This window comes from Desmodus rotundus, chromosome 9 (genome assembly GCF_022682495.2).
Source record: "Desmodus rotundus isolate HL8 chromosome 9, HLdesRot8A.1, whole genome shotgun sequence".
NCBI lineage: Eukaryota > Metazoa > Chordata > Mammalia > Chiroptera > Phyllostomidae > Desmodus > Desmodus rotundus.
In genome coordinates, this window is record NC_071395.1 from 103,744,359 (window position 1) to 103,769,307 (window position 24,949).

General features: G+C 52.0%; 1 protein-coding gene and 1 long non-coding RNA gene across 8 annotated transcripts in view; both read right to left on the bottom strand.

The window, feature by feature from the left end:
- Positions 1-1,949: 1,949 nt before the first annotated feature.
- LOC123477965 (uncharacterized) lies at positions 1,950-3,708 on the bottom strand. The gene is made up of 3 exons (XR_006653045.2): positions 3,068-3,708; positions 2,924-2,975; positions 1,950-2,408 (listed from the first exon to the last, which is right to left on the bottom strand). It is a non-coding gene; the product is annotated as an uncharacterized lncRNA (long non-coding RNA).
- Positions 3,709-7,388: 3,680 nt separating this feature from the next.
- PLXDC1 (plexin domain containing 1) overlaps positions 7,389-24,949 on the bottom strand; it is a 62,324-nt gene continuing 44,763 nt past the window's right edge. For 2 of the 7 annotated variants that reach the window (XR_008425186.2, XR_008425185.2), the window contains 4 exons: positions 24,310-24,391; positions 19,878-20,022; positions 12,380-12,540; positions 11,100-11,216 (listed from right to left, as the gene is read on the bottom strand). Coding sequence is in view for 5 of the 7 variants with exons in the window: in XM_053911734.2 (XP_053767709.1) it covers positions 11,097-11,216; positions 12,380-12,540; positions 14,910-14,945; positions 19,878-20,022; positions 20,968-21,028; positions 24,310-24,391 (605 nt within the window). In the remaining 2 variants the exon portion in view is untranslated. Of the gene's footprint in view, positions 11,217-12,379; positions 12,541-14,909; positions 14,946-19,877; positions 20,023-20,967; positions 21,029-24,309; positions 24,392-24,949 lie in introns of those variants that run through there. The other 5 variants (XM_053911737.2, XM_053911734.2, XM_053911736.2 and 2 more) reach the window with 5 other exon arrangements.

The window sequence follows — 24,949 nt, forward strand, 5'->3', positions numbered from 1 at the left end:
AGACCTGGGGTCAGATAACTAGGGTTTTTTTTTTTTTCCTGGATGATCTTGTCATTTCATCCTTCTAAGTCTAGTTTCCACATTTCTAAAATGTTCATAAATTTGTGACACACAATGGGGACAAAGCTGGGACACGGCTGGCCATCAACATTGCTTCTACGGGTTTACTTGAGCTTAACCACGCTAGCTGTGCTAACTCTTCGGAACGACCTGCGATCAAGGTCGCTAGCAGATGGCTGGCCGGCAGCCTTGACCTCACAGGGTCTGCCACAGCTTCAGGAGATGAAATAGCCCTGGGGATCAAATGATGGGCTCAGATTCATTACTAAAACTCCCGAAAAGCATTTCTTGTATTATTTTTTGATGGTGAAACTGGAGGCAATGAGGCTGGAGACGCCACTTCTCTTGGCTGTTAATGTCCCAGGGTTCACAGCTCTGTTGTCACAGTGGGGGGCTGAAGGTGTCAGTGGGTGGGGGGAGGCTAGACCAGGACAGCAGAACCCCAAAGTACAATATCAAGAGGTGTCCCATTTGCAGATCCCTCCTCATGGTCGCTGTCTTGGATTTTCACCCACTAGCAGACAGCGGGCGTTTCCCAGCTGTCCTCGTGGCTCTGTCTACCTGGGCATAGTTGCAGACTCTGGCTGGCAGGGCAGCCCCGTGCATTTTTGCAGAGAAGCATGTGCTAGAAAAAGGAGAGTGAGATTACCAGGGATTCAGTAGCACCCCAGATTCTTCCTCTTCTTCTCCCCTCAGTGCCTCTTCTCCCTACCCCCCAACTCCTACCCCAGCAATTTCTTTTTTTCTCCTTAGAGTAGCTGAGGGAATCTGTCGGAGCCAGGCCAGAAGCTTGCTTTTTCTAAAGAGACAGTGTTCAGCCCTTACCAGATGGGAACCTGTCGGTGAAGCAGGCAGATAATTACCCTTTCAGCGGTGGGAGGCCTTACCTTGAATGGAAATTCAAGCATTTGCTGCAGCTGTGGCCTCGCAGTCACATCTGGAGGCAGTGCGCGCCGAGCAAGCAAGATTTAGCTGGGTCAATCTGCAGGAAGTGCTGGGAAGTCGAGATGGGAGGAGTGGGGTGTCAGAAGATGGGGCTCCCTACCCCGTGAAGCAGTGAGGAACTTGCTGGACCCACACCTGAGGTCTCTCTTTAGAAGCCAGTGTAAGCCAGCCCAGCCTTTCCGCCCAGCTGAAGAGGGCCACCTCCTCTAGGAGGATCCAGAACTTAAGGATGAACTTAGGATGGGCAGATCTCTCCTTATTTAATGGAGGAAAATCCTAATAACCAGATGGTCAAAAATGGAACTTGCTGCCTAGTAAGGTAATGAGCCTCTCATTACTAAAGGTATTCAAGCAGTTGCTAGATGGCTAGCTTCCACAGATGCTACAGAGTTAACGTGAGTGGGAGTTAGTGCCTATGCCCTCCAAAACCTTTTTGCTTCTGTGGATTCTTATGAGAATAAGAACATGAACTTGAAGTTGTCATAGGTCCAGGGTCTCAGTCCTGTCTCCAGAGTTAGTTGGATGACCACAGGCAAGTTATTTAATGTCTTTACTTAAAATAAACTATATAAACCTTTTATTTTCCTGATAATCGATGATCACTGTTGAAAAATTTATTGTGGACACTTTCAATCACTCTACGTATAGTTTTAACTTATCCTTGTTAAAGGCTACATACTCAAGTCCGTTAAACCGTGGCTCCTTCATCTGTCAAGTGGAATACTAATGAAAGCAGGAAGATGGTGCAAAGATTAAATAAGAAAACGCACATGAAGTGCTTAGCATTTCGTTAGGCATCTAAAACGAGTTGATGACTGATCATCCTTCCAAACCAACACTGTCCAGAGCGAGTCACATATGTAATTTTAAATTTTCTAGTAGTTACATTTAAAAAGTAACAATAAACAAGTGGAATTAATTTTAATGACTTATGTAACCCAACATATCCAAAACACTACAACTTCAACATGTAATCAATATAACAATTGTTAATGAGATACACTTGTGATCTTATTTTTTGTAATAAGCTTTTAAAACCTGGGGTGTGCGTTACACTTACAGCATATCTCAGCTTGGGCCAGCCACAGTTTAAGTGCGCCATAGTCACACGCATCTCGTGGCTGCCACACTGAACAGTGCAGCTCTAAATCCTCCACCTTAGTTCTTGGTTGAGCTGCCACGGCTCTCAGAGTTTCATCTGTTTACCAGCTGAGGCCATACAGTACGATGTTCTCTGTTCCGCGTGATTTCATCTTGTCTCACCGCTTTGCTGGGCCTGGGGTAAGTGCCCAAGAAATGCATTTTGATTGACATCCTTGGGAATCCAACAGTGAACGAAGGTCATCAGCTTCCTTTCTACCTTCTGGCTGAAGTGCCGGGGAGATGCTTTGCACTGCGTGGACCTGAAACATTAGCGATCTTTGTTATGTTATTGCGGTGGGATGCGTTGAGCTTCTGATGCCATCTTCTGGCCAGAGGCAGGGGGCCTGGGAAAATCATACAGGTGCTCTGAGCTTCACCTTCCTTTATTCTTAAAATGGGAGGCTAGTCTCCACCCTGCCAACCTCAAAGGAGAACCGCAGTGCTCAGGTGAGATGTTAGATTGACGAAGTGTTTTGAAAACTGAGATCTACCAATATCAAGTATGGTTCTACTGGTACTGAACTCTCAGCAGCATGCTTGGGCTGGGCTTAGGGAGGGATGGCAGCTCCATGTTCCCATGGCCCCATGGCTTGAGCTCAGCTTGCCCTGCCTTTGAGACTCGAACTTATGAAAGTATTTTGAAAGCTGCAAAGCCCTGTGTAAGGATCCTTTTATTATAAGTGAGGGTGGAGGCGGCAGAGGGAACCCCATACATGCCAAACGGATGGGAGCTTTGTTTTACCCGGGTGCAGGAAGTACAAGTGGTGCGACAGACCTGAACTCATGGACGTTCCTGTAATCGCTCCTTGTCGAATCTGCACAGTTGCCTGAAAAGAAGGAACTCAGACGGAAATAACAGAAACCACAGTGATGGGTATTTCTTTAACCATCATATTCAAGCAAAAGAACTGGGACAAACCTTGGAGAAGGTCCTGTGGGAGCTCTTCTGCTTCTCAAAGGGCCTTCCCGGTAAATCTTCATAAATGAGGAAGAGATGTTCCTTTGCAGCTTTTGGGTGCTTGTTTCTAATCGCCTTGGGCCATGATTCCCATGCCTCCCACTCTCCTCCCGTGTTTATATCGCAGACAGTGATTTTCCTCCAGAAACAGAGAATCTGGATTCTGAAGACTGGAGCAGGAAGGACTTTGTTTGGGAAATGCTCCCAGTGCCTCTGGCACTTTCCTCTCTATTTCTTCATTTTGTGTCCTTTTGTGCCGAGGGCTGCCTATGAGTCACATATTTGGGTGTTGAGGACTGAGAGTTAATTTGTGCATTTTTGCCTAATAACCGGAAGCTGGAAGACACAGCCCTTGGGGTCCGGGGGAGTGGGAAATGCTTCAATGTGCTGTGGTCCATTGTGCCACGTCTGAGGGCTGTCGGGACTTGGGCCTTCTCTCCTGAAGGAGAGGATGCAGGCAAACGGAGAAACGAGGAGGCTCAGTTTGGGGTTTCTGGTCGTCCCATGGGCCTAAGGCATGGGAGCTCATCCTGCCCTCCTTAGGGGCCTGATAGCTCAAAGCCCGCCCGGACACAGGAGGGCCACACCCAGACTTGTATTGGCTTTACGTGCCTTTGAAAGAACACAAATGTTGCTTTTTTTTTTTTTTTTTCATTTCCATAGAAATATCCTCAAGATGCCCCAACTGGGTAGCTCAGTTGGTTAGCGCATCGTCCTGATACACCAAGATTGTGGGTTTGATCCCCGGTCAGGGCAGACAAGAATCAACCAAATGAATGCATATATACGTGGAACACCAAATCAATGCTTCTCTCTCTCACACTCAGATTAATAAATAAAAATTTAAAAAAGTATACATCCGTGAGAGGGATTTCTCAGTTGAGGAAACGTTTCTGTTTGAGTTAAGAAGCATACATCTTGTTCTAAACTCACACTTTCTGCAAGTATGCCACGTGCCTGTTATGTACCAGATCTCACTGTAGGTGCTTCATTAGTTTAATCTGTTTTTTAAAAGGCATTGCACCAATTAATCTAATTTAGGCTTAAAAGGAAGTAGAAAAATAAAGCCAATGCCTCATCTGATGTACATACAAAACAGCCACTCTTGGGTACCAAAACCGGCCCACCCTTCAAAATTAATCACTGAGGGAAGTTCTGGGTTTGATTTCTGCAATATCTCTTCCTCATGTTCCTTTTTTTTTCCCTTAAAGAACATGAAAAGGAGTTAGTGCTTTGCAGGTCAATGCAAAAAGCTGAGAATGAAGAGTGATGAGGCGCGATGGTGGCTGTCTCCTTCAGAGTCATGAGAGTCACCCACCCTCACCCCCAGGCATGCCGGTTGGTGACAGTCCCCATTCTGGGGTGACTGGGGGGCTTGCTTTAAAAAAATTAATTCTAATTAATTCTAAATTAATTAATTTTATTTGAGTGGGAGGCTTTCCCAGAGCAGTTGCTAACTGCCTGCTGAGCAGAGAGCCTTCTGGTGGAAACAATGTCTACACATAAAAGCAGCAGAAAGCCCCAGAAAACCCAGTCAGTGTCCCGAATAGTAATAGGTCGGGTTGCATTCAGTAATTAACAAGTAAGAAAGAAGCCAAGACTTCTGGGGCACTTACTGAGTGTATCGCTTGGCTCCAGGCGCTAGAATGTTTAGTCTTCCCAAAGACTGATGGGGCAAGTGGTATTATTTTCATCACTTCCATTCAACCAGGGCTGAAGGGGAGCAGGGACACCGAGCAACTCGAGTAAGGTCACAGAGGTGGTGGGTGGCAACCCCAGCATTCAACTCAGGCCTGGTGGCATCAGAGCCCAGTGATGACCTGCCACGCACACCTGCTGGCTCTGAGAACCGACAGCCAGGGCTCTCCCACATTCTGTGTGGTTGTGGGCAAGTTAATCTTGGCTTTCATGGGTCTCGGTTTTCCCTTTGTAAAATTAAGGGGCTCTGGGATTGGACAAGAGAGCCATTCTTGTAGCCTGCGATCAACAGACAAGAAAATATCAGATAACGGCCTCTAAGATGTGTGGCCCGGAGAATTTACCACTCAGTAAGTGTGAGCTGCCCCCCGCTCCCCCGCCGTCCCTTCACATCAGAGGACGAAGGCAAATAGACCACAGCCTTCATCAGGAAGCTTCGCTAAGGCCCAGTTTTATTGGTTTTGCTTCCTCCCTCCCAGTGAAGAGGCCTGAGTGCTTGTCTCTGGAGGCAGAAGGAAGAGCAAAGGTAGTTGGGAAGGTTTTGCTCGGTCCATGGAGGGCTTGAGAGAGAAGAACCCCAAGAAACGGCAACTCTGGAGAAAGAAGAAGGTGGGCCCTGGAGCAGGCTGCCTTTGGCACTGAGGAGGGGCCCTTGGAGTTACTGACTGTTCTTCGAGGGAGGGCGGTCAAGGCAGAGGGCACCCGACCCACTGCATCTGAGTTTACTGAGAGCAGTGTATCTGTGAATTCAAAATGGGTCTAAACTGAGGACGGTAGGTGTATCAGTGGAGGAGAAACTGTATCTGTTCTTTTTTTGAGGATTTCCAGACTTTTCCCAGCTGGACACGGTGACATGGTGAGTCTCATATTACACATATTAGACATTCCATCTGATCTCATAGTGGTGACAGTCAATTTCTGGGAAAAAAAACAAACCAAACCAAAAAAACGTTGAGAGGAGACTGAAGCTGGTAGGGAAAGTTCTAACCCAAGCAAGACCGGTGCTGTACAGTGAAATGTTATTGGCCTATATTGTTGTTTCTTTTCCAGCGCTTTTAGCTTTGTGGGCATGAGTCCGCCATCTCCAGAGGACAAATGTAAAAACGTTCTGTGAAAGTCAGAAAGATCGTCCCCCAAAGAATTTCTCTTTGGTTTTTGCAATTCACATAAGAATTCTCCCTTTCCTTCCCGCCTCCCTTCTCTCCAGCCTCCTTGTGGCCAATGAAGTAGTCAATTGTCCTCCGTTCAAGAAGACAAATAGCACAGAGGCCTGGCCTTGGTGTCTGTCAAGCGTTATGGAGAGGGCTCCCAAATCGTCACTGGAAGGGGGAGTGGGGATGTGAAGGAGACGGCAACAATGAGGACATTTTCAAGCGCCTGGGGTGTGTAAATAAACAGAAGATAAGCTCCCAGCTTCAGAAGCCAAGAGTGTGTATCTGAAGTCATCGCTGTGAATATTTTGGAGGCTCTCAGGCCTGAGATGCCTCTGTTTTGTCTACAGTCCGAATCCATGTTAAACTGTGCTCGCGTGGTTTTGGCGCCACCCCATGGTACACAGGGAATTACAGCAGATGGGAATCCAAAGGCCTGGGTTTTGGGGTTGTCTGGACTACTGTACTTCCCACTATGTGAAACTGGTTAATTTACTTAATACTGCCTGGCACACAATAGGTGCTTAATGAGTATGGACCAAATGAATCAATGAACAAGCAAACTGCCTGTTATGAGCCTCGGTTTCCTCATCTGGGAAATGGGGGGCATAATACTTCTCTAACAGGCTGTGATCGTGTAGATAAAACTGTTTCCTAGAAGAGCTTCTCAAACTTGCTTTTATTTCCCAGGAGTCACCTGGGGAGCTACTCAAATGCACCTTCTAACTCCAGAGGACTGGAATGGGTAGGCTTGAGTTCTGTGTTTCCAACTAGCCCCCAGGGATAGCTAAATGGACCACACTCTGAATAGCTAGGTCCAAGACTCTAACATTCCTGGAATTATTAACATTATCTCTTCAGCCAATTGGGTCAGGATGAACTGCAAGGACTAGCTGTCCCAGTGTCCCACGACCGAGGGCTTCCGCGTTAGAACTAGGGAAGTCCTGGGCAAACTAGAACAAGTTGGTCACCCCATGAGAACGGTAGAAGAGAAAGGGATGCTTTGGTCTGAGCTGCTGTGTGAACCGAAAACAAAACAAAAACAAACAGGTGAGGCTATCTGCTAAGGAGAGGAATATATTCCCACCTTAGATCAATACGTTCTCTCATCCCCTTTTTCACAGAGGCCCAGAGATGATGGGTGACTTGGCTGACATCACACAGCGCCTCAGGGACAGGACTGGGGCTATGGATCCTGCCTCCGACTCCCTGCATAGCTGGGCGCTTTCTCCACCAGTTCACATTGTCTTCTCCAACACATTCCTCTCTATCTGGCAAGCATAGTATGTTTATTTAGAAATTGGCTTGTTTGGAGACTGAAATTTGACATAGCTGATTTTGGTTGTGAGAGTTCACATTTTCCCTCTGTTTTGGTTTGCTTAATCGCATTGGAGAGAAAAAAAAAAAACAACCCTCAAAGTAATAAAAACACAATGAGGCTGCTAAAGTGGTTCAAATGCAAAGCTTCCAGAAATGCAGCAACATCAACTTCCATCGATTTATTTTTGTAACTCAAGGTAATAGATTAGAAACCCATGAGGTTTACTTCCAGGGGCTTACAAACCCCAAATAAACAAACAGCTGGGGTCTGTCTCTTTCCAGGCTGCGAGGTGGGGCCGAGAGAGGCTGGGAGAAGCACCCTGTTGGGCAGATTGCTGGAGGCTGTTCCTGTGCTCCTTCGTGAAGGTCGGTAGAGATGGCTATTGTCAGGACTAAGGTGTGTGTGGCAATTGCAGAACGTCACTCAAAAACCTTTGCAGTTTATCTTGCACGAAACAGGTCTTAAAAGAATGTTGCCTTTTATTATTATAACATTTGAGAATCCATGCATAGAGTTCACACTAAACACGTGAGCACATGGCATTTAGGAGAGCTAGGGTGCCCTTGATCTCCAGACCCTTCTAATTGTGCTGTAGAGTCAGGCAGGTTTAGGTTGGGAGGGTGGAGGAGGAGAAGGGGGAATGGACAGAAAGAAAGCAAGAGAGAGAGAGACAGAGACAGAGACAGAGAGGCTGTGTGCAGCCCCAATCAGTGCTCTGCAAAAATCTGTTACCTGTTCCAGGACCCGGAGAAGAGCAGGGCATCTCAGCCCTGCTCACAACCAGGTGAGTGGTTAGCTCAAGTGGTGGATGCTCTGCTTTTCAACTAGTGTGGCTGGCTGGCAGCTTTTACCACTACTTTAATTTAACTAACCAAGCCGCAGGCTGAGCACACCACAGGTTCATCCAATGTTTTTAGCCACAAAGTGCACGTGTGTGTATACATATATATATATGCCTAAAAATATATACACGCTGGGATACCTTACACAGAGGAGCTATGGTAAAATACAAACATTTAAAAAATTGTTTCCCTGGGTCCATCGACAACCTCTAAGAGTGACAAAAGGACATTTCAACTTCAGGCTTCAGGTTGAGACCTGGAGAAGTGGCTTCCAGAGTCAGGGACCTGCTGGGCTGTGTGGGTGATACCTGATTATGGCGCGAGGGAGGCGGGCAATCAGCCAGAGTGCTCCTTGGGGCATTCCTGGGCGCTGAGGTTGATGGCTGAGCTGTGTGCACTCTTGTTCTAGAAGCAGAAGCCCCTGGGCCCTTGCTGGACAGACCCGCAAATCTAAGAGCCCTGATTGAAGAACAATGGGGTCATGCCCACAGCCCGATCTGGGGGCCCGTCTCACACTTGGCCTCTTTGTTCCTCTTCCTGTTCCCACATCCTTGTTGGCTCTCTTAAGACCTGAGACCTGATTTCTGGGTACAACGCAGACAGCTCCTCAGAGCCCTATATCACAGGGTTAAAACTTCCTGTCACGGTAATGAACTCTCACGGACCCTACCCTCCCACCTCCGTGGGGATCACCGCAAGGGTGCCCAGAGACACACGTGGAGCGGGTACCTGCCAGCCGCCTGTTCTCCTTGGACACTGTGGGGAGGAGGGGCCTGGAAATCCACAGGCTCTCTGGGGTCCATCACGCACACTATGTGAAGTGCCGCTCTGCCTTCCTGGGCTGTCAGCCCAACTGGGAGGGTTGACCACGAGACCCCAATGTCCCCTTCCGGTCACTCTCCACAGCCACCCAGCTAACCTGCTCTAAAGCTTGGAGTAAAACTCCTGGGTCTAAGAAAAGCTTATCTCCTGAGAAAGATCCCAAGGCTAGCTGGGGCCCAGCCTTAACTCTGTTTCTTGGCTGCACTGGGCTACACATTTTGGCTCTAGACATCCAGAGACTGTTCACGTCCCAAGGCCTCTCTTAATAACACAGCTTTAGTTCTTTCTGCTGTAAACAAACCAGGATACCTACTGCCAGACAGCTCCACTGCCCCCCACCACTACCATCCCAGGGGTTGGCCAGGCTTCTCTGACCCAGCCCCCAAGGCACCTGGCACTTTTCGCCACCTGCTGGCCTCGGCGCAGCGCCGCAGCCCCTTTCTCTGATCTCCCGGTTCTTTCCGTTTGGGCATCCAGAACGGCTGGCAGAGCTCCCACCGGGAAGAGGCGCGCTGGGTTTGGGAGTGGGGCAAATGGTGCTGTGCACTGCATTTGGCCACAACAGAAGCCGTCCCCCTGGCCCATTAGACGCATAAAGCTCACAGATGCTCTGCTGGTCAGGCAAGAGCTAAAGTCCTCCTCCTGCTGGCCAGAAGCCCAGCCATTTCAGTGCCTGGCCATGCTTCGCTCAGGAAGACGGCTCTGCCACAGACCTTTCTGTCCCTCAGAAGTTCGAAAAGGGCCCTGTTCTCTCTGTGGCACTCTCCTTTTTCTTTCTCAAATTCTGGCCCTCCTGTAGCTCCCTGGTTTACGAGGTCCAGCATGTTTCCAATCTGATTGTCATTAGTGTCCTTACCAGGGGTAAAGCATGGAGCGTCGAGAAGACGGCCCGTTGAGTGTTTGGCTGCGTCCAGTTATTTGTGAGCTCCCAAACCCCGCCCCCTCTGGAGGCTGTGCACTTTAACTTCTTCCTTTGCGGTGTCTCCAACGACAGGCAGAAAAGGGGGTGACTAAGTGGAGACTGTGATTTACCATTTATTTACTGCTGATATTTTTACTTTGGATGAGGGTGAGCTATAGATTTTCATTTTAACTGCTCTGCAGAAGCAGCCCTGACTCATCTGTGGGACAGAATTCCCTTAAAACCAGCTTAAGTCTGGGAGCCTAAGAGCTCTGCCCCCAAAACTTCCAGCACAGCTGGGGAGATGGAAGCAATTTTCCAGGTCAAGGTTTTACGTAGAAAGTCCTTCCTTTTGGTGTAAGCGTCCTCTGTCCCAGCTGCTTCAGTGGCTTCGCTTCTCAACACACTCCTACTGAAGTTCCCCGCTGGGTGTGTCCCCACAGACCACTGTTTCTAATGGCGATGGAAATCCAGCTTGGAGGAGGCAAAACAGTAATTAGGAAAGTTCTGCCTTGGGTGGTCCTTACTGGCACTGACAGAGGAAAAAGGCCAGTGAATACAATGGACACCAAATGTGCCCCTGGAATAAAGGGCCCCTGATGGCTCGTCTGGCCGAGGCTGGGCCACGTCCGGTGCAGAAGTACTGGTTCTCAGCAGAAAGGGCAAGTTGAGCGAGCAAAGCCTAAAGATGCAATTTCCCCCACGAGTTCTTTCCTTTCCTTTGGTGTGCCTCCATTGTGCAGCTTGACGAAGGGCGGAGAGCAGCCGCACCTGTGTCTAACAGATGGCCAGAACTCCTTCTCCAGACTTCCAGAATCACAGAAGCAGGGGCCAAATGTGCCAAATCCATAGCCACGAGGACCAGCTCTTGAGTCTATGGACCCTGGAATACAGCGGCCTTTGGTGATGAGGGGCAGGGCATCTGGTCATCTCCGGCGGGGGAGGGGGCCTCTGGGGCAGCTACTGAGTAGACCATGGAGAGCCCCAGAAGGGGAGACCCCTTGCATCCAAAGAAGATGGAATTAGGTTATTGTTCCTTAAAAAACTCAGTGTGGTTGCTTTCCTGCCCTTGCTTCAATATGGGAGTGCGGTGGCCAAACCGTAGTTCTGGCCCCTCGCACCTCTGCCCCATCTTCTCCGCCGGGGTGTGTTCAGAGGAGGCCAGCAAAAGTCACTTCTTTGCTTTGTTTTGATTCGTCTCTTTTAGGGTCCCCGGGTCTTCCTTCCTACCCTTCCAAGGGGCGACCTGGTGCTCTCAGAACTGCTCCGCCTCCACAAAGCCCTCCTTCTCATGGCCTGAGGGCTCCACCTCCGTGTAGGTGGAGTGGTTGGGGTGGTTGCGGAATCTCATGGCCGGCCAGTGGTGAGATCTCCGCTGCAGGGCACAGACCAGAGTCAACAGGCATGGCCTCACTCACTGGGGACCCTCCCCCAGGGACAGCACTGCGACTCTCTTTACAAGGGCACTGGGGGTCTACTGAGAGCTGGGCGATGTTCAGGGCCCCTCTCTTGGAGGACTCCCTGCTGGGATCCCTCTGCTGCTGGGAAACCTGCCAGGATAGGAGGGCTGCAGGACCTGAGGTCGAAGCTTTAGCAACATATGGAGTGGAGCCCTGAGACGGTGGGAAGTGAGGGAGTAGGTGAGAAACGGAATGATCTGGGAGGCTCTGGGAATGCCAAGACAACAGGTCCTACATCGGAGTCAGCAGGGGAGCTTATGAAAATGCAGATTCTTGGGCCTGCCTCAGAACCCTGTCAGCATCCCCATCGGCATACCAGATAGGCCAAGGTTTAACAATGACCAGTTCAGATTCACAAGCAACAGGGGGAGTCTAAATAAAGAGGAGGAACCTCTGGGTAATGAGGTCACTGGGCTCCGGTGCCCTGTAAAGGAGACTGTGGTCACAGAGGTGCCACCACTGTGCCATGAGGAGAGCCAGTGAGAAGCCAAGAGTGGTGCTGGGACAGGGGCTGCTGAGCCTGGTGGCCCACAGTGAGGGGGATGGGCCTTACTGCCACGCCAGCCCTTCCAGATTCTGAGATGTGTGAAACTGGCACCCTCAATGAAAGCTCCCAGAGAAAGCAACTCACTACGGTCATGGTTTGTCGATTCTACTCTAAAAACCCCACACAGCAAAGAGGCAGAGAGACGTCTCAGTTCCATTATGGCTTTGAATAAAGGCCAGGGCTGGCGTTTGGCCAGGAGAGACCATGCATCATTAGAGATCGGCTGCACAGCCACTAAACAGGCATGCGTGGCACTTTTGGCCTTCTTCCTTTGCCCTGGGGCCTCATTTCACAAGTGGGGGAGCAAAAGCAGCCAGGACAGGAGGGCTGGAGGAGGTCTGAGGTGCAGAGCCCTGCGGGTTGGGGACTAAGAGGGCACTAGCCAGCATGAGATTGTCCGGGTGGAGTCAGTGACGGTTCCTCGGGTGGGAACCGGAGCCGGGCATGTGGCTGGTGAGGGATGAGATGGGGAGGAGCAGGTCCCGAGTGGCCAGGGGAAACACTAATGCAGAAGCAGAAGGGGGAGCTGACCTCGATGAAGAAGAGCGCAGCATTGGAAGTGGGGTGGCCGCTGATGTAAATCCCCACCAGGATGATGGCTGCTACGAGGAGGGCCGCCAGCACGATGCCCACGATGGTGCCCAGGTGCACCGGGGGGCCCTTGGCCTTGGGGGACAGGTTGTTCTGAAGGCCTGTGGAGAGAGCATTAGGGCAGGGAAGCTGCAGGGGAGTGGGGAAGGAGGGGCCGTGGAGTCCTGGGCTCTGACAAAGGCCCAGACATGAAAGCTGACAGAACCTTCGGTCTACTTATCAAATACACGACAAAGGGTGGGGGGGCTGGAGAGGGTGGGATCATGAGCACAGCATCGGCGTGGTGCAGGTGGCTTTTCAAAATCACTTAAAGTTGCCCTGGCCAGGGGCCCGGTTGGTTGGAGCATCAGCCCATACTCTGGGGTTGTGGGTTCATTCCTGGCTCGAGGCACATATGGACCAGTGGATGTATAGGTGGGCGGAACAGCAAATCTGTGTTTCTTTCTCTCTCTCTCTCAAATCAGTTTTTAAAAAATCACTTAAAGTTGCCCAAATGTCGATCGAATAAGGATTATAAAAGTTCTCTCTGACACCTGTGCCACATATGTACTTTTAAGGAATTCACAAAGGCTGTGTAATGGTGAAGAGCTTGGGAGCTGGAATCTGGACACCTGGGTTCCAATCCAGACTCTGCCACTTACTAGTTGTGTGACCTTGGGCAAATTATTTAACCTCTCCGCGTCTCAGTTGTCACTTACGTAGTGACAACTGAGTGACTGTTGTCATTCACTTGACAACTGTTGTCATTCACTTGACAACATTCACTGTCCTAATAGTAAGGCTAATAGTAACTACCTGCTGGGGTTTTTGTGAAGGTCAAAACGAGGTAATTCTCGTCAAGTACTAAGGACCACGGCTGGTATCTTGGACCACCTCGGTAAGTGTCAGGTGTGACGATGGCAAAGTGACTGCACCTGTCACTGTCCATAACACCAGACTGTGACCTCCTGAAGGGCAGAGAGTGTCATTCATCTCTCTGTCCTCAGAGCTTAGAAAACAAAACGGCCAACCCATCGGAGGAGCTCAATAAAAGAAACAAGCTCGGCCCTCTGCAGGCTAATAAACCAGCAGGCACTCTCTGAGAACACCCCGAGCACTTGAAACATATCCCAAGGAGGAAACGGAGTATTTCCATAGACTGCTAAGCCGGAAGCTCCTGCAGGCCCACCCTTCCTGTGTGGCTGAGGCAATGGAAACCCAGAGAGGTGAAGTGATTTGCCCAAGGACACGGTCAGTGCCAGCCACGAAGAAGCCTAACTTCCCGATACCACCTGGGCTGGCTACGTGCCTCTTCTCCCTACCCTAAAGGGATGTGGCAATAATCAAGTAGAGACAGAGGAGCTGTAAACAACAGGAATATCTAATCGTATTTACATGGCTAGTGGGTGGGATGGGAGTCAACAGGGGGTGGGGATTTTTAAAAAGGTGTTGCGTGTGCATCCAAAATCATGGCCCTCCCCAGCCCCTCTTCTCTGCAAGCAGAGGAAACCCAGGAGAAAAATGACCCTGGGGCGCTGCAGCTTGCAGGGTCTGTGCCTCTATCTGCCAGCAGGTGGGAGAATTGAGGGGACACGCCTCCAAGCCGGCCTCCCCTGACCTGGCAACCAGCCAGCCAGCAGCCTGCCGTGACACTGCGGACCTAATGGTCACTTGACTTGGGCTAATGAACAAATGGTACAGAGAAGGGACTGTGGCCCAGCTGCACCCCCCACCCTTGTGCCCACACTCCCTGACACACATGCACCATCACACCTGCTGCCCATAGAAGAGTCGCAGCTCCATCTCTGTGCTGCATTCTCAGCCTCTGCTCTCCTGCTGGAACCCCAGACCGCCCAGGCCCTAGGGCAGGAGGCACCTCCACCTCCCCTTTGCAGTGTTTGCAGCGAGCTCCTGAGCTAGTTCTGGGCAAAAGGCAGGAGAGGTGGGGCCCTCTCACCTCATCAGAGAGATTGGCCACCCAGGTAATCCTGGGGCAGGAGATCCCACTTTCTGGCACCCAATAAAAATTGTGGCAGACAACTTTTGTGCACTCTCTGCCAACCCAGTGGGGACTCAAAGGAAAGTTGATGTGAGAGAAGCTGCCTCCGCCCCTCACTGTGAGGCCCGTGGGGGCAAGAGGCTGACGGCCCGGGCCTGGCCCCAGCACGCCTGCCCTCATGCAGCCCTGTCTCCTCCAACCTCTCCCGGTTTAGGGTGGTGGATATGCAGGAGCAGAGAGGTCGGGAGAAGAACCACAAGGAGGTTTCTGACTGAGGTGGGAATGTCTAAATATGGACACATGTTCTGTCAATCTAGGGGCCTGTGCCGGAAGCCCCTGCCTTCCCTCCGGCAGGAGGTCTAGGAAGCTCAGGCTGCCCCCTCCCCCACTCAGAATGAAAGCTAAGAGGCCAGGTGACTGCTGCACCCTCTTCTGGGGCACGTCCAAGAGGCAGTGGGCCTGACGATGGGGGGCGGGCAGCTCTGTACTCACCATCTCCTCCCGCATAGGGATTCAACTTAGTGTCATCTTGGAAAAGAAAGGAAAGAAGGCGGAAAATTAGTGGAATCATATGGCCTTTGTCACTTTAGGTCTGGATGAGACTGTAGGGAGGTTCGGTCCACGCCTTCATGTCAGAGGCAAGGAAACTGAAGCGCAGAGAGGGGAGGGGACTTGCCCACAGGTCACACAGCAGTGTAATGGTAGAAGGCCACGAACAAGCCAGCTCTTCCTAGTCTCGCGTTCATTCGCTCAGCAAATCCTTACTGAGTGTCAACTATGAACTGCGCACTGGGAGTAGGCCCTGAGGACAGACGTGGTCTTTGCCATCAGGGAGTTAACAGGTGGGATGGATGGAGGGACAATTAAAATCCAGCCTCGGGAAGCTCCGACTGGGGCCTCACCAGACAAAGGGAGACAAGAAGGAGGGGTGAGTTACCGGGCTGGGAAAAGGGGTCTAGGTGGAGGAAAGAGTATGGGCAAGGTCTAGAGTCAGCAAGGACTTGGCCAATTGAGAAATAAAAAGCAGTTCAGTGCAGCTGGAGGTGGAGAGGATGGGAGCAGGGGGTGTTGTGAGTGAGGCTGGGGGTGGGGACACGGCTGTCAGGAAGCCACGTTGAGGACCTTTCACGTTCTCCAGAGGGGCAAGAGAAGCTGGGGAAGGATATGAGGAGGGGTGAGTAGGTCACAAGGTCAGGTTTGCCTGGAAACCTCCCCTAGGGTGCAATGCGGGGGACAGATTTCCACCTCCAGGTGTGTGTCCTTCCTAAGTAAGTCCCAGTGGTTGACCCTTCCTGTGGTTCTTCCCCGCTGTCACATGAGGAAAGGAAGGCAAGAGTTCCATGTGGCCAGAATGCTCTGGAGGACTGCAGGTGACTGCTTTAAACTGCGGGACTCTGGACAAGTGGAGCCAGTCACAACACAGGGCTGCCGACACGCACCCTGCCCCCCTCCCCCTCGAGTACCTCCACCATCCATGGCTCTTTGCTGGCTCCCCTCTGTTCACAGGTGTCCAAGGCCCTAGCAGTCTGCCCCCAGTCTTCTTTCCTTCTGTCACTCGCCACCACTCAAGCCTGCTGGGGGTTCTACCCAGCTGCCCAAGGCTCTCCGACACCCTCAGCTTGCATGTCCCCGAGCTGCTGCTGCTGTTCTGTTCCTCCCGCAGGGCAGGCCCTTCCTCCCCTTCACTCTCCCTCTCTCCCAAGTCCCAGCCCTGAACTGCCCCATGCTCGAGGGGTGAGTGCTGGGATTAGGGTGAGGCAAGTGAAGCAGGGTCTGATCCTGTCTTATGATTTTGATATTTGGGAATTTTTGGCATCGATTTTGGTTTTTACATATATTGTGTGAAAGTATTATCTATCCTGATTATTGCTTTTTGGGGGAGGGGATTCCTCCTGACTTTTTAACAAAGATTTTACTTATTTACATTTAGAAAGAGGGGAGGGGAGGGAGAAAGAGAAGGAGAGAAACATCAATGTGTGAGAGACACATCGATGGGTTGCCTCTCCCACACCCCCAACCAGGGACCCCACCCACAGCAAAGGCTTGTGCCCTGACTGGGAATCGAACCAGCAACTTTTGGTTGGAAGGCTGGTGCTCAATCCACTGAGCCATGCCAGCCAGGGCTCCTGAAGTTTTTTTACCTGCCTTGAGTGCCTCACTTGCCTCACCCTAGTCCTGTCATTTCCCAGAAGACACATGGGTGTGTCCTCCTCAGTGTCCCATTGCATCTGGTACCTATTTCTGCTGCATCTCAGGTCCCATAGTTCCCTAGACTGTGGGCTCCTCAACATCCAGCTGGTCACACCCCAGGCCTGCACTTGGCCTGAACTGCTCTGCTGTTCTTTCCAGCAAGTCTTGAAATATCAGAACATCACATTACATAGTGGAAGGATAAACTGCGAGAATATTTTTGAATAGTTCCCTATAGGGGAAAGAGGAGAGAAAACTAAAACTGAACTTTTCTGAATATACCTGCCTCTGTAAATGTGACTTTGGATCTATGTAAATCGTCATTTAACTATTACACAGTTATAAAGAAATCAAAATTTAAAAGCACTCTTAAAAACTGAAAGCAAAACGAAATAGCAAGTTATAGATGGAAGATAAAGCTATATTTTCTTCAGGAATTTCAATAAATAAGGTATTTAAACACACCTCTGAGTCTATTTTGTTACTGCAAGTTGAAAATAACGAATTGGCTAATCAAAACTGACCAGAGTAACCCTAAACATCACTGGGGAAAATTAACCTAATTTGAATGAACTTGTTTCAAATCTAGAGCATTGAAAATCCATTGTAGCCCAGTCCACATCTACCCCTGGCAGACAGAAGGACGCGCTGCCACCTACAGCCAGTCCGTCCCACAAAGCGTCTACAGGTGACTACTCTGTGCCCACCACACCTTTCCTCCCACTCACCCAGGGCTGGTTCCCAGCTTCCATCTCGCCGTGGAATACAAATTGGTTCCCTAATTAATGGGTTGTAGTAGAGTTCCGTGAAAACTCACAGAGTGAAGAAAAGTGTGTGTTTATTGAACAGGTGATTGTTTTTCTGTAGTTAGTTCTCACCTCTTGCTGCTATCAGCCTGTCTGCTCATCAGGTGAGCCCTTCCACTGCAGCTTTTCCAGGTGAGGGCCTGTCTCTCCCTGTGGTAAAACGCATGGGCTTGTGGCAGCTGGTTGCCACTCAGAGGTCATGCTGGTTCACTTGAGCGGGTGGCCTTCGATTGCAAGTGAACAACTCTCTTAAAACCCAGCCCCACAACTTCCAGCAGCCTGAGCCCACTAACTGCCGTGCTGCCCGACTCACACCTGCTCGGGCGGCCCCTTGGCTGGAGCGCCGAGTCTTCTCCCTTCACAGCATCCTCCTGTCCCCTGAGAGAGGCGGTCCCTCACCTGCCTCCACAAGCCTCCACGTGCGGGTTGTAATCACACAGGCAGGAGGGCGACTGAAACCTGTCCTGCCAAGGCGTCCTGAGAATTGGGTGTGCACAAAGTCATCATCAAAATGTTTTCCCCTATAGAAGCAACTTGGTCCCCTCTGCTGCCTCCTCCAGGACTGGGATGACAGAAAGCCACAGCTGCCCTCTCTCTCACGCCTTCTGGGGACTGTCACCCAGCACACAGAAGCAAGACGCATTCCTGGCTGGCAGGAGACACACACATCATCACGCCGGCCAACAGAATGCAATGCCTCTGGGTGGGGACAGCCCACCCTGGTAGGAGCTGAGGAATTCAAGCCGGTCCCCAGATCCTGTGCTGGGCTCTCCTTGCCCACCGCAGCCAGCTTCTGGTCTCTGATGCTCGGCAGCTCGCCCGAAGGTCTGGTAAACCCCCAAGCACCGAGCTCCAAGGGCGTTCTCAATGAGCACATAGGGTTAACTCGGGGTGACTGGCCAGGGGGTTCTTCCTTTTAACTGGAATTTCCCTTAATTGGAAGGTCACCTGGACTTGATTATTAACTCCCTGCGGGCAAGGTCTCCTCCTGCTCCTTTTCCCTGTAATTTACTTAGTGCCCCACTGCACCAGCGGGGCTCTGCTCTCAATCCCCAGGACCTTAACCCCCTCCATGCTATTCCTGAGCGGCTTTGGACTAATGGGAATCACCAGACTCAGCCTTGCTTGTCCAGCCTTTGCATCTTTCCCTGCGCCCTGAGTCCCCGAAGGCCTTTTCCTGTTTCTTGCAGCACTGAGAACAGCAGCGGGATCGGGCAAAATGGCTGCTTTTGGAGCCAGATGAGACCTGACTCCGTCTCTTCCAGGCTGTGTGACCTTGGGCAAGTCATCAACCTCTCTGAGCCTTAGCAGCTCCTCTACAAAATGGGGATAAAAGAGTATTGCCATACAGGACCGTTAGGAAGACAAAGCGAGCGCCCTCCCGGCCCGAGGTCAGGCCCCCCAGGTGTTAGCTCTTTCATGGCTCTCTTCCCTCTGACTACTGTCTGGGCTGCTGCCCCAGGCTGCGTTAGGAAGGCCAGGGCTCCACCACTTACCTCCCTCATGTGACCCTGAGTAACCTTTGTTGCCCTCTGAGCCCGGTTTTTGTATCTACAAAGTGGGGCTGCAGCTGAATAATCTTTTAAAACAGTAACTTCTTTCTCTGCTCCTGTCCTCCTTTCCATCTGCCCCTTTTGAGCAGGTGTCTGGCTCAGGGGAGGTGGTAAGAGCCCACAAGTTTCCCAGTCTTAGCTTAAAGGCAAGGCGCTGAAACCTAGGTTGGATGCACTGAAAATAGACAAGAGAGGAATTTCTTACACACAGCCAGAGTCCCAGAGAGGCCTGCACAGGCTTCTGGAGACAGTGCGTGGTGCCTTCGACTGGACGGACCTCTGGCAAGACCCACCCCTCCGCCTGCTCCAGCCTCAGGATGGCAGAGCAGAGAAGCCTCTGGGGACAGCCAGGCCTGGAGAGGCAGGGACGGGTCAGCGGCAACCAAGATGCACACAGCTGCCCTACTCTGACCCCTGCGACCAGGGAGCCCTAACCCAGAAGTCCTGAGGTGGGGTTCTCTGTCCTCCAGCTGGATGAGGGTGGAGAGAAGAGAAGTTACAGAAAAACGAGGCAATCTTTCTGCCACGTCTGAGTGTTGAGACTGAGTCTACTCCTTCTGCAGGGATGATAAGACCTCACAGGTTCTATGAGGATTGCTGGGAAGACTAACTGAGATGCTATATAAAATATATAACATGTGGCCCTGGGCTGGACATTCACTCCCCCCCTCACCCTAGTGAACTTCGCCCCACAGCCCTGACATGGGCCAGCGAGGCGGTCAGAGCCTGGGCACGGAGCCCACTCGTTCCAAACCCGGTTCTGCTTCTCCCCAGCAAGTGAGCCTCCGTTCCCTCATCCGGGACAGGACGGGGCGATTCTTATTCCCTGAGGTGACCCCTGTCAGAGGTGATGACGCTCCAGGGCCACAGCCCTTCCCTATGGCTTCTCTCCCATCCGCCCCGACTGCTACCTTCTGTGGTGAGACTGTCCAAGAAGAGGGAGGAGGAGGTGGTACTGAGGTCTCCACCGGAGGGGCTGGAGGGGCTGAAGGAGCTGTCGGGGGAGGATGCGTAGTGGTCCTCGTCCTGGAAGTCCTCACACGTCCTGCCCTCTGCCTGTAAGAGAGACCGGGGCTGCCCTGGAGGGAGGCCCTGCCGCTGGGCACGCCGCACGGACGGGGACGTCGGGGGCACTTCCATCCCTCGGCGGCCAGAACATTTAAGATTCCGGTGTGTGGTCCAGGCAGGGCAATCTAACCCAAGCTGTGCCGTGAATACCGTTAGGCCTAACACTTTATCCTGGAAGCATCTATCTTACAGGGCAATTTATCTGTCTACTGCTTCGAGCCCTTCCGAGGGAAGGAGCTGAGACACCAATTTTAAATAAATAGGGCAAACCTGTACACTCACCAACGGCCAACATCAGAAGTGGGCTGCTGGGCAAGACTCTTTAAAGGCCAGAAAAAGACAGCTCACCCAGCCTTACTAATAAAAGACAGGGAGGGGTGCCCGGGAGCGGGGTCTGGGGGTGTACGTTTAAATGCTGGCACCTTTGCCATCTCACATTGGTGGGCCAAGTCACTAAACCTTTCTGATCCATGGGGCGTTGGCCCCCAGCTCCTGGGGCCATGTTAGGGCTAAATCTAACCCTAGCAAGGGCAGGGCAGCATGCCATTAAGTAGCTAGAGCTGCAGGAAGAGGTGGAGAGAGGAAGGGAGGGGAGAAGGACCCGGCACACGGGTGACACGTGTATTAATATAAGGTGTGACAGCAGGACGCTCCGCCCAGGATCAAAGTGCGGGACATTCTGGAAAATGTCAGTAGTGAGAAGAACCTGTGTGGGAGGAGCCTGGAACAGCCTCCCTACTTCCAGAAGGACTGCCACCCTCCCTCGGAAGCCTGAAGGCTGGAGTTGCAATCGCTAGGGACACAGCCTCCCAGAGGATCCCAGTCCCAGGTGGAGGGGACGATTTCACCAAGAGCCAAAGACACCTTGAGGACGGCTCCCAGACAAGGGGCCTCACTGTTCCCCACGAGCGAGCGGGCTCACAGGCCTCTCACCTCCTGGGCGCAGCCATAGAGTAGCCACTCCTGGCGGTGGCGGTCAAAGCCACTGGAGCATCTGCGGGGGGAACCAAGGTCAGAGGTGTTGGCCGGTCAGGGGGGCAGTGATGGAGAAGCCCTCCCCTTCATTTCCCCCATGCAGCAATGGCTCTCCCATGATGGCCAAGCCCCCAAAGACCGCTGGGTGGGTGCCCTCAGCACCAGGAAGCTGTGGAATCAGAGTCATACCCTCCTGCCCGATCTAGTCCTTTCCCAGAAGGAGTGGAAGGTGTTTGTAAAATCTCTACCTTCCTTCTGGCCCAGCTCCCAAGGACCAAGGCCTCGGCTGCCCAGATGGGTGTGCAGGTGGCTAGATAGACTGCATGACTTCTATTGACCTTTCAGGCCCCTTGACTTGGGGCTGCTCTGAAATAGCTAAAAACGCAGGGAATTCACACACGTGTTCTCATCTGGGGGAAGACTTGTTCATTCACTGAGGCCCCTTTTTTGGTGGAAGGGCCTGAACTTGGCGAGGAGAGGCTGGGGGAAGGTGGGCATCAGCAGGTTTGGCCAGCACCCCTGCATGATCAGCGGAGGGCAGAAGTGAGGGTCTTGCCACAGGCTGGGAGAGATAGAAAACGGGCTGACCAGGGCTTCCCGGGACATGGGGCAGCTCAGCTGGGCTGGAAGACACCAAGCGCTTCCCTAGGGAAGGGGTGGGGACACGAGGAGGAAGCAGAGGTCCAACCTGGCCTCATGCTCAAATTTCCAGTCTTCACTCTTTGGTGCCAAAGGAATCCATCAAGCCCTACTCCAGTGCAGGGACATCTGCATGGGAAAAATAATATCACGCGCCACCAGGACTGAGAGAATTCATGGCTAGTTAACTTCAGCTCACTCTGCACCAGCAGCCGCCTGCCCATCTGCCTGAGGCCTGCTGAGGCTGAGGGCCGAGGCTTTCCAGCACTGGCAGCCTTTCCCTCCAGAGACGTCTCCGAGCTGCTCCTCCTGCAGCAGAGCCGGGCACACTGCTCTCTTTCAGGTCCTTGTTCCCCTTACTGTGGGGGATGGAGGGCTGGGGGTCCTATCGGGAGGTGGGAATTAAAGTTTCTTTTAGACCACAATGATTCTTCCAAGGACTGAGGTTTCAGTACAGGTCTAAGAGCATCACATTCCAAGCGCTGAGCCAACAAACCCAGATTCAAAGGAGGAAGGCATGAGAAGTGCCATTTGCTGAGTGCCCCCCGAGTGCCAGGTGCTACTCCAGCCACGGGCCACGCCTGCACCATCTTATGGGACCCTCACCATGGCACAGCAAGGCAAGGGTTAGGCCCCTCATATCCTGAGCCAAATCCTGGCATTAAGGTCACCCTTAGACTCCTGAGTGGGGGGCAATGTGGGATGACAGGAAAACACCTGCCTTGGTAAGTGAAATTGCCTAAATCAGATCCAGCCCTAGGGCAGGGCAGGGAGGGAAAGCCCTGCGAGGCTGCAGAGGGCAGAGCGGGAGGAGGGAGAGGGTTAGCCAAGAGCCCACGTGGTGATTGCTGCAGCTGTTGGTGGGAGAGGGCATGGTGGCCACCCCAGTACACCAGCCCTGCCGTCTGACATTTCAGAGACCTGGATTCAGCTCTCGGTTGGAGATGAGGCTCCAGAGAGTTGGTAAGGAGGGTCCCACACTGGGGTGAGCCCAGGCCCACAGGCATCTGAGGACCAGAGGTTTCCAAAACCATGTCAGCCTTGCACACTCTGATGAAGCTTCTCTGTCCTGTAGCTGACATTGCCACAGCAAAGGCAGGGTCCATGCCTGAGGCCCTGCCCCCACCCCCCAACCTGGCCAACCCGCAGTGAACTGGCATGGTCTCTGGGGTTGGGGATCCGCACTAGACGGGCCACGAGGGTTTGCTTCCATCTGACTCACTGTGCAGTGTACTCGGCTCAGCTGTTGTTGGGTGCTGAGTCATGCGGTGACTGGCAGCCCCAGGGCTCCAGGGCTCGTCTGAGGTCCTCTGGATTATCTCCCCACACTGAGATGCTGGCTCTCAAACTTGAAATGCACAAGAGGGACCACGCCGCAGGCCCCCACTCCCAAAAGAACCGATCTGGGGTCAACCCTATGTACATTCTCTCTGAGGCTCTGTGCCTTTCACGTGAAGGGCTCTGAACCCTTTGCAAACATGCCATTTGGTATTTGAGGAGTTAAAATAACAGCATGTTCCTCACCCACCCTTCTCTGAACCACATAACCCCAGCCCATTTTACAGGGAAAGCAAACTGAGTAAATAGAGCCGTGGGAGGAACAGCTGGGAGGCCTGATGAGGCCCCCTCTGTCCTCCCAGCCTGCAGCTGTGCCTGTGTGCTAGGCGGGCTGCCTGTAAAGGCGACGGCTTCCATTTCAATACCAGGATATTGGAAAGGAGCGAGGGAAACACTGACGGATGCATGACAGCTTCATGGAACTCAGGGGCTCCGTGATTTCCATTTTTTTAAGACGGCCTTAAAGGCTCTTGGAGGTCACAGAGCATCCCACTCTCATAAGAAACCTAGTCCCCAAAGAAATTGTTATTTTCTTCCTTCTGCCATTTACTTATCTTGGACAGGAGAAGAGGGCTCAACGTCTGAGTCTGATCTGTGAGGAAATGATTTCAGAACAAGGAGTGGAAGATGAGCCGGGTTTAAGAACTTTATCCCTGAACCTGCATCTCATCCAGAATTTTCTCTGCTTCTAAAACCGAGTAAACACAGCTTTGTTTGCCCCAACTTTCCACAGATGCCTGACATTTCCACGCCCCTGGGTTTCAGGAAACCCTGTTGCAGCCTGAGAAAGATCTGGAGGTGGTGTTTTGGGGTCCGGGGCTCTTGCCCAACAGCAATGGGTCTCTGGGTCATCCCCAGTCTCTGAGCTGGCAGCTGTCATGCTTGTGTGCAGATGAGGCACCGTGTTGAAATGCAGGACTCTGGGCTTCTCTCCCAGAGATTCTGATGCAGGGGCCTGGGCACGTCCCAGGAATCTGTGAGCCTTAGCTGATCCTGGAAGGCTTGCAAACTACGGACCTCTCTGAGAAGCCCTGCCCTGGGATGCACTAACCCTTTCCAGGTGTGAGGAGGGAGCTGCAGTAGCTGGAATCTCCAGGAGCCTAATGTCATAGGGATCCTGCCACGCAGTCACCTTGATTGGCCACAAGCCTCAGGGAGTAGCTCACTTCTGTGACCTTCTTGTCCTAAAGGTCAGAGCAGACCCTTGGCCAGAGATGCCCTCATCTTGGCAATGAGGCCTGAGGCCAGGAGCAGGCCATGCTACCCTCCGCCCCTCCTCCACAGTCTGCCTGCGGGAACCAGAGGGTCAGTCTGGGCACAAACCTCTGGAGGACATGGCACCAGCTGCAGTTGAAGGTCAGGTCCGAGGACACGCAGGCGTCGCAGTTCCGATGCTGCAGGCAGGCTGCAAGAGAGAAGGCAGTGGCCCCTTAGCACTAGGCCCTCCACGGGCCTTCAAAAGGCGCAACTTTCCTGAATGCTGAGTCCTTACTGAACTATGCAGTCTCTGACTAGCAGGGATCCTAGAGGTCACTGATCCCGCCCTCACTTGAGTCCAGCCCTGATTCCTCCATCTCTGTCTTCCTCTCCCACCACCTTCCTTCCTTCTTTCTGTCTCCTGGGGGTTCAGACCCTGAGCTGGTGCTGGGGATTGACCAGTAAGACCCAGTCCCTGCTTTCTTGGGCCTTGCAGTCATATGGGATGACAGACAATAAACAGATAATCAATCAAAGATAACCACATGATTATTATTTTGATGAGGGTTAGGAAGGAGAATTACAGGGCGCTATAAGCATATACAAAGGGATGTCGCCTAGTCTGGGAAGTTGTACTCTGGGCCGTTGCCTACAATTACAGGGTTGAAAGGGATTTTTTAAAAAATTGAGCCCTGGCTGGTGTGGCTCAGTAGATTGAGTGCCAGCCTGAGAACAAAAGGGTCCCTGGTTAGATTCCCAGTCAGGG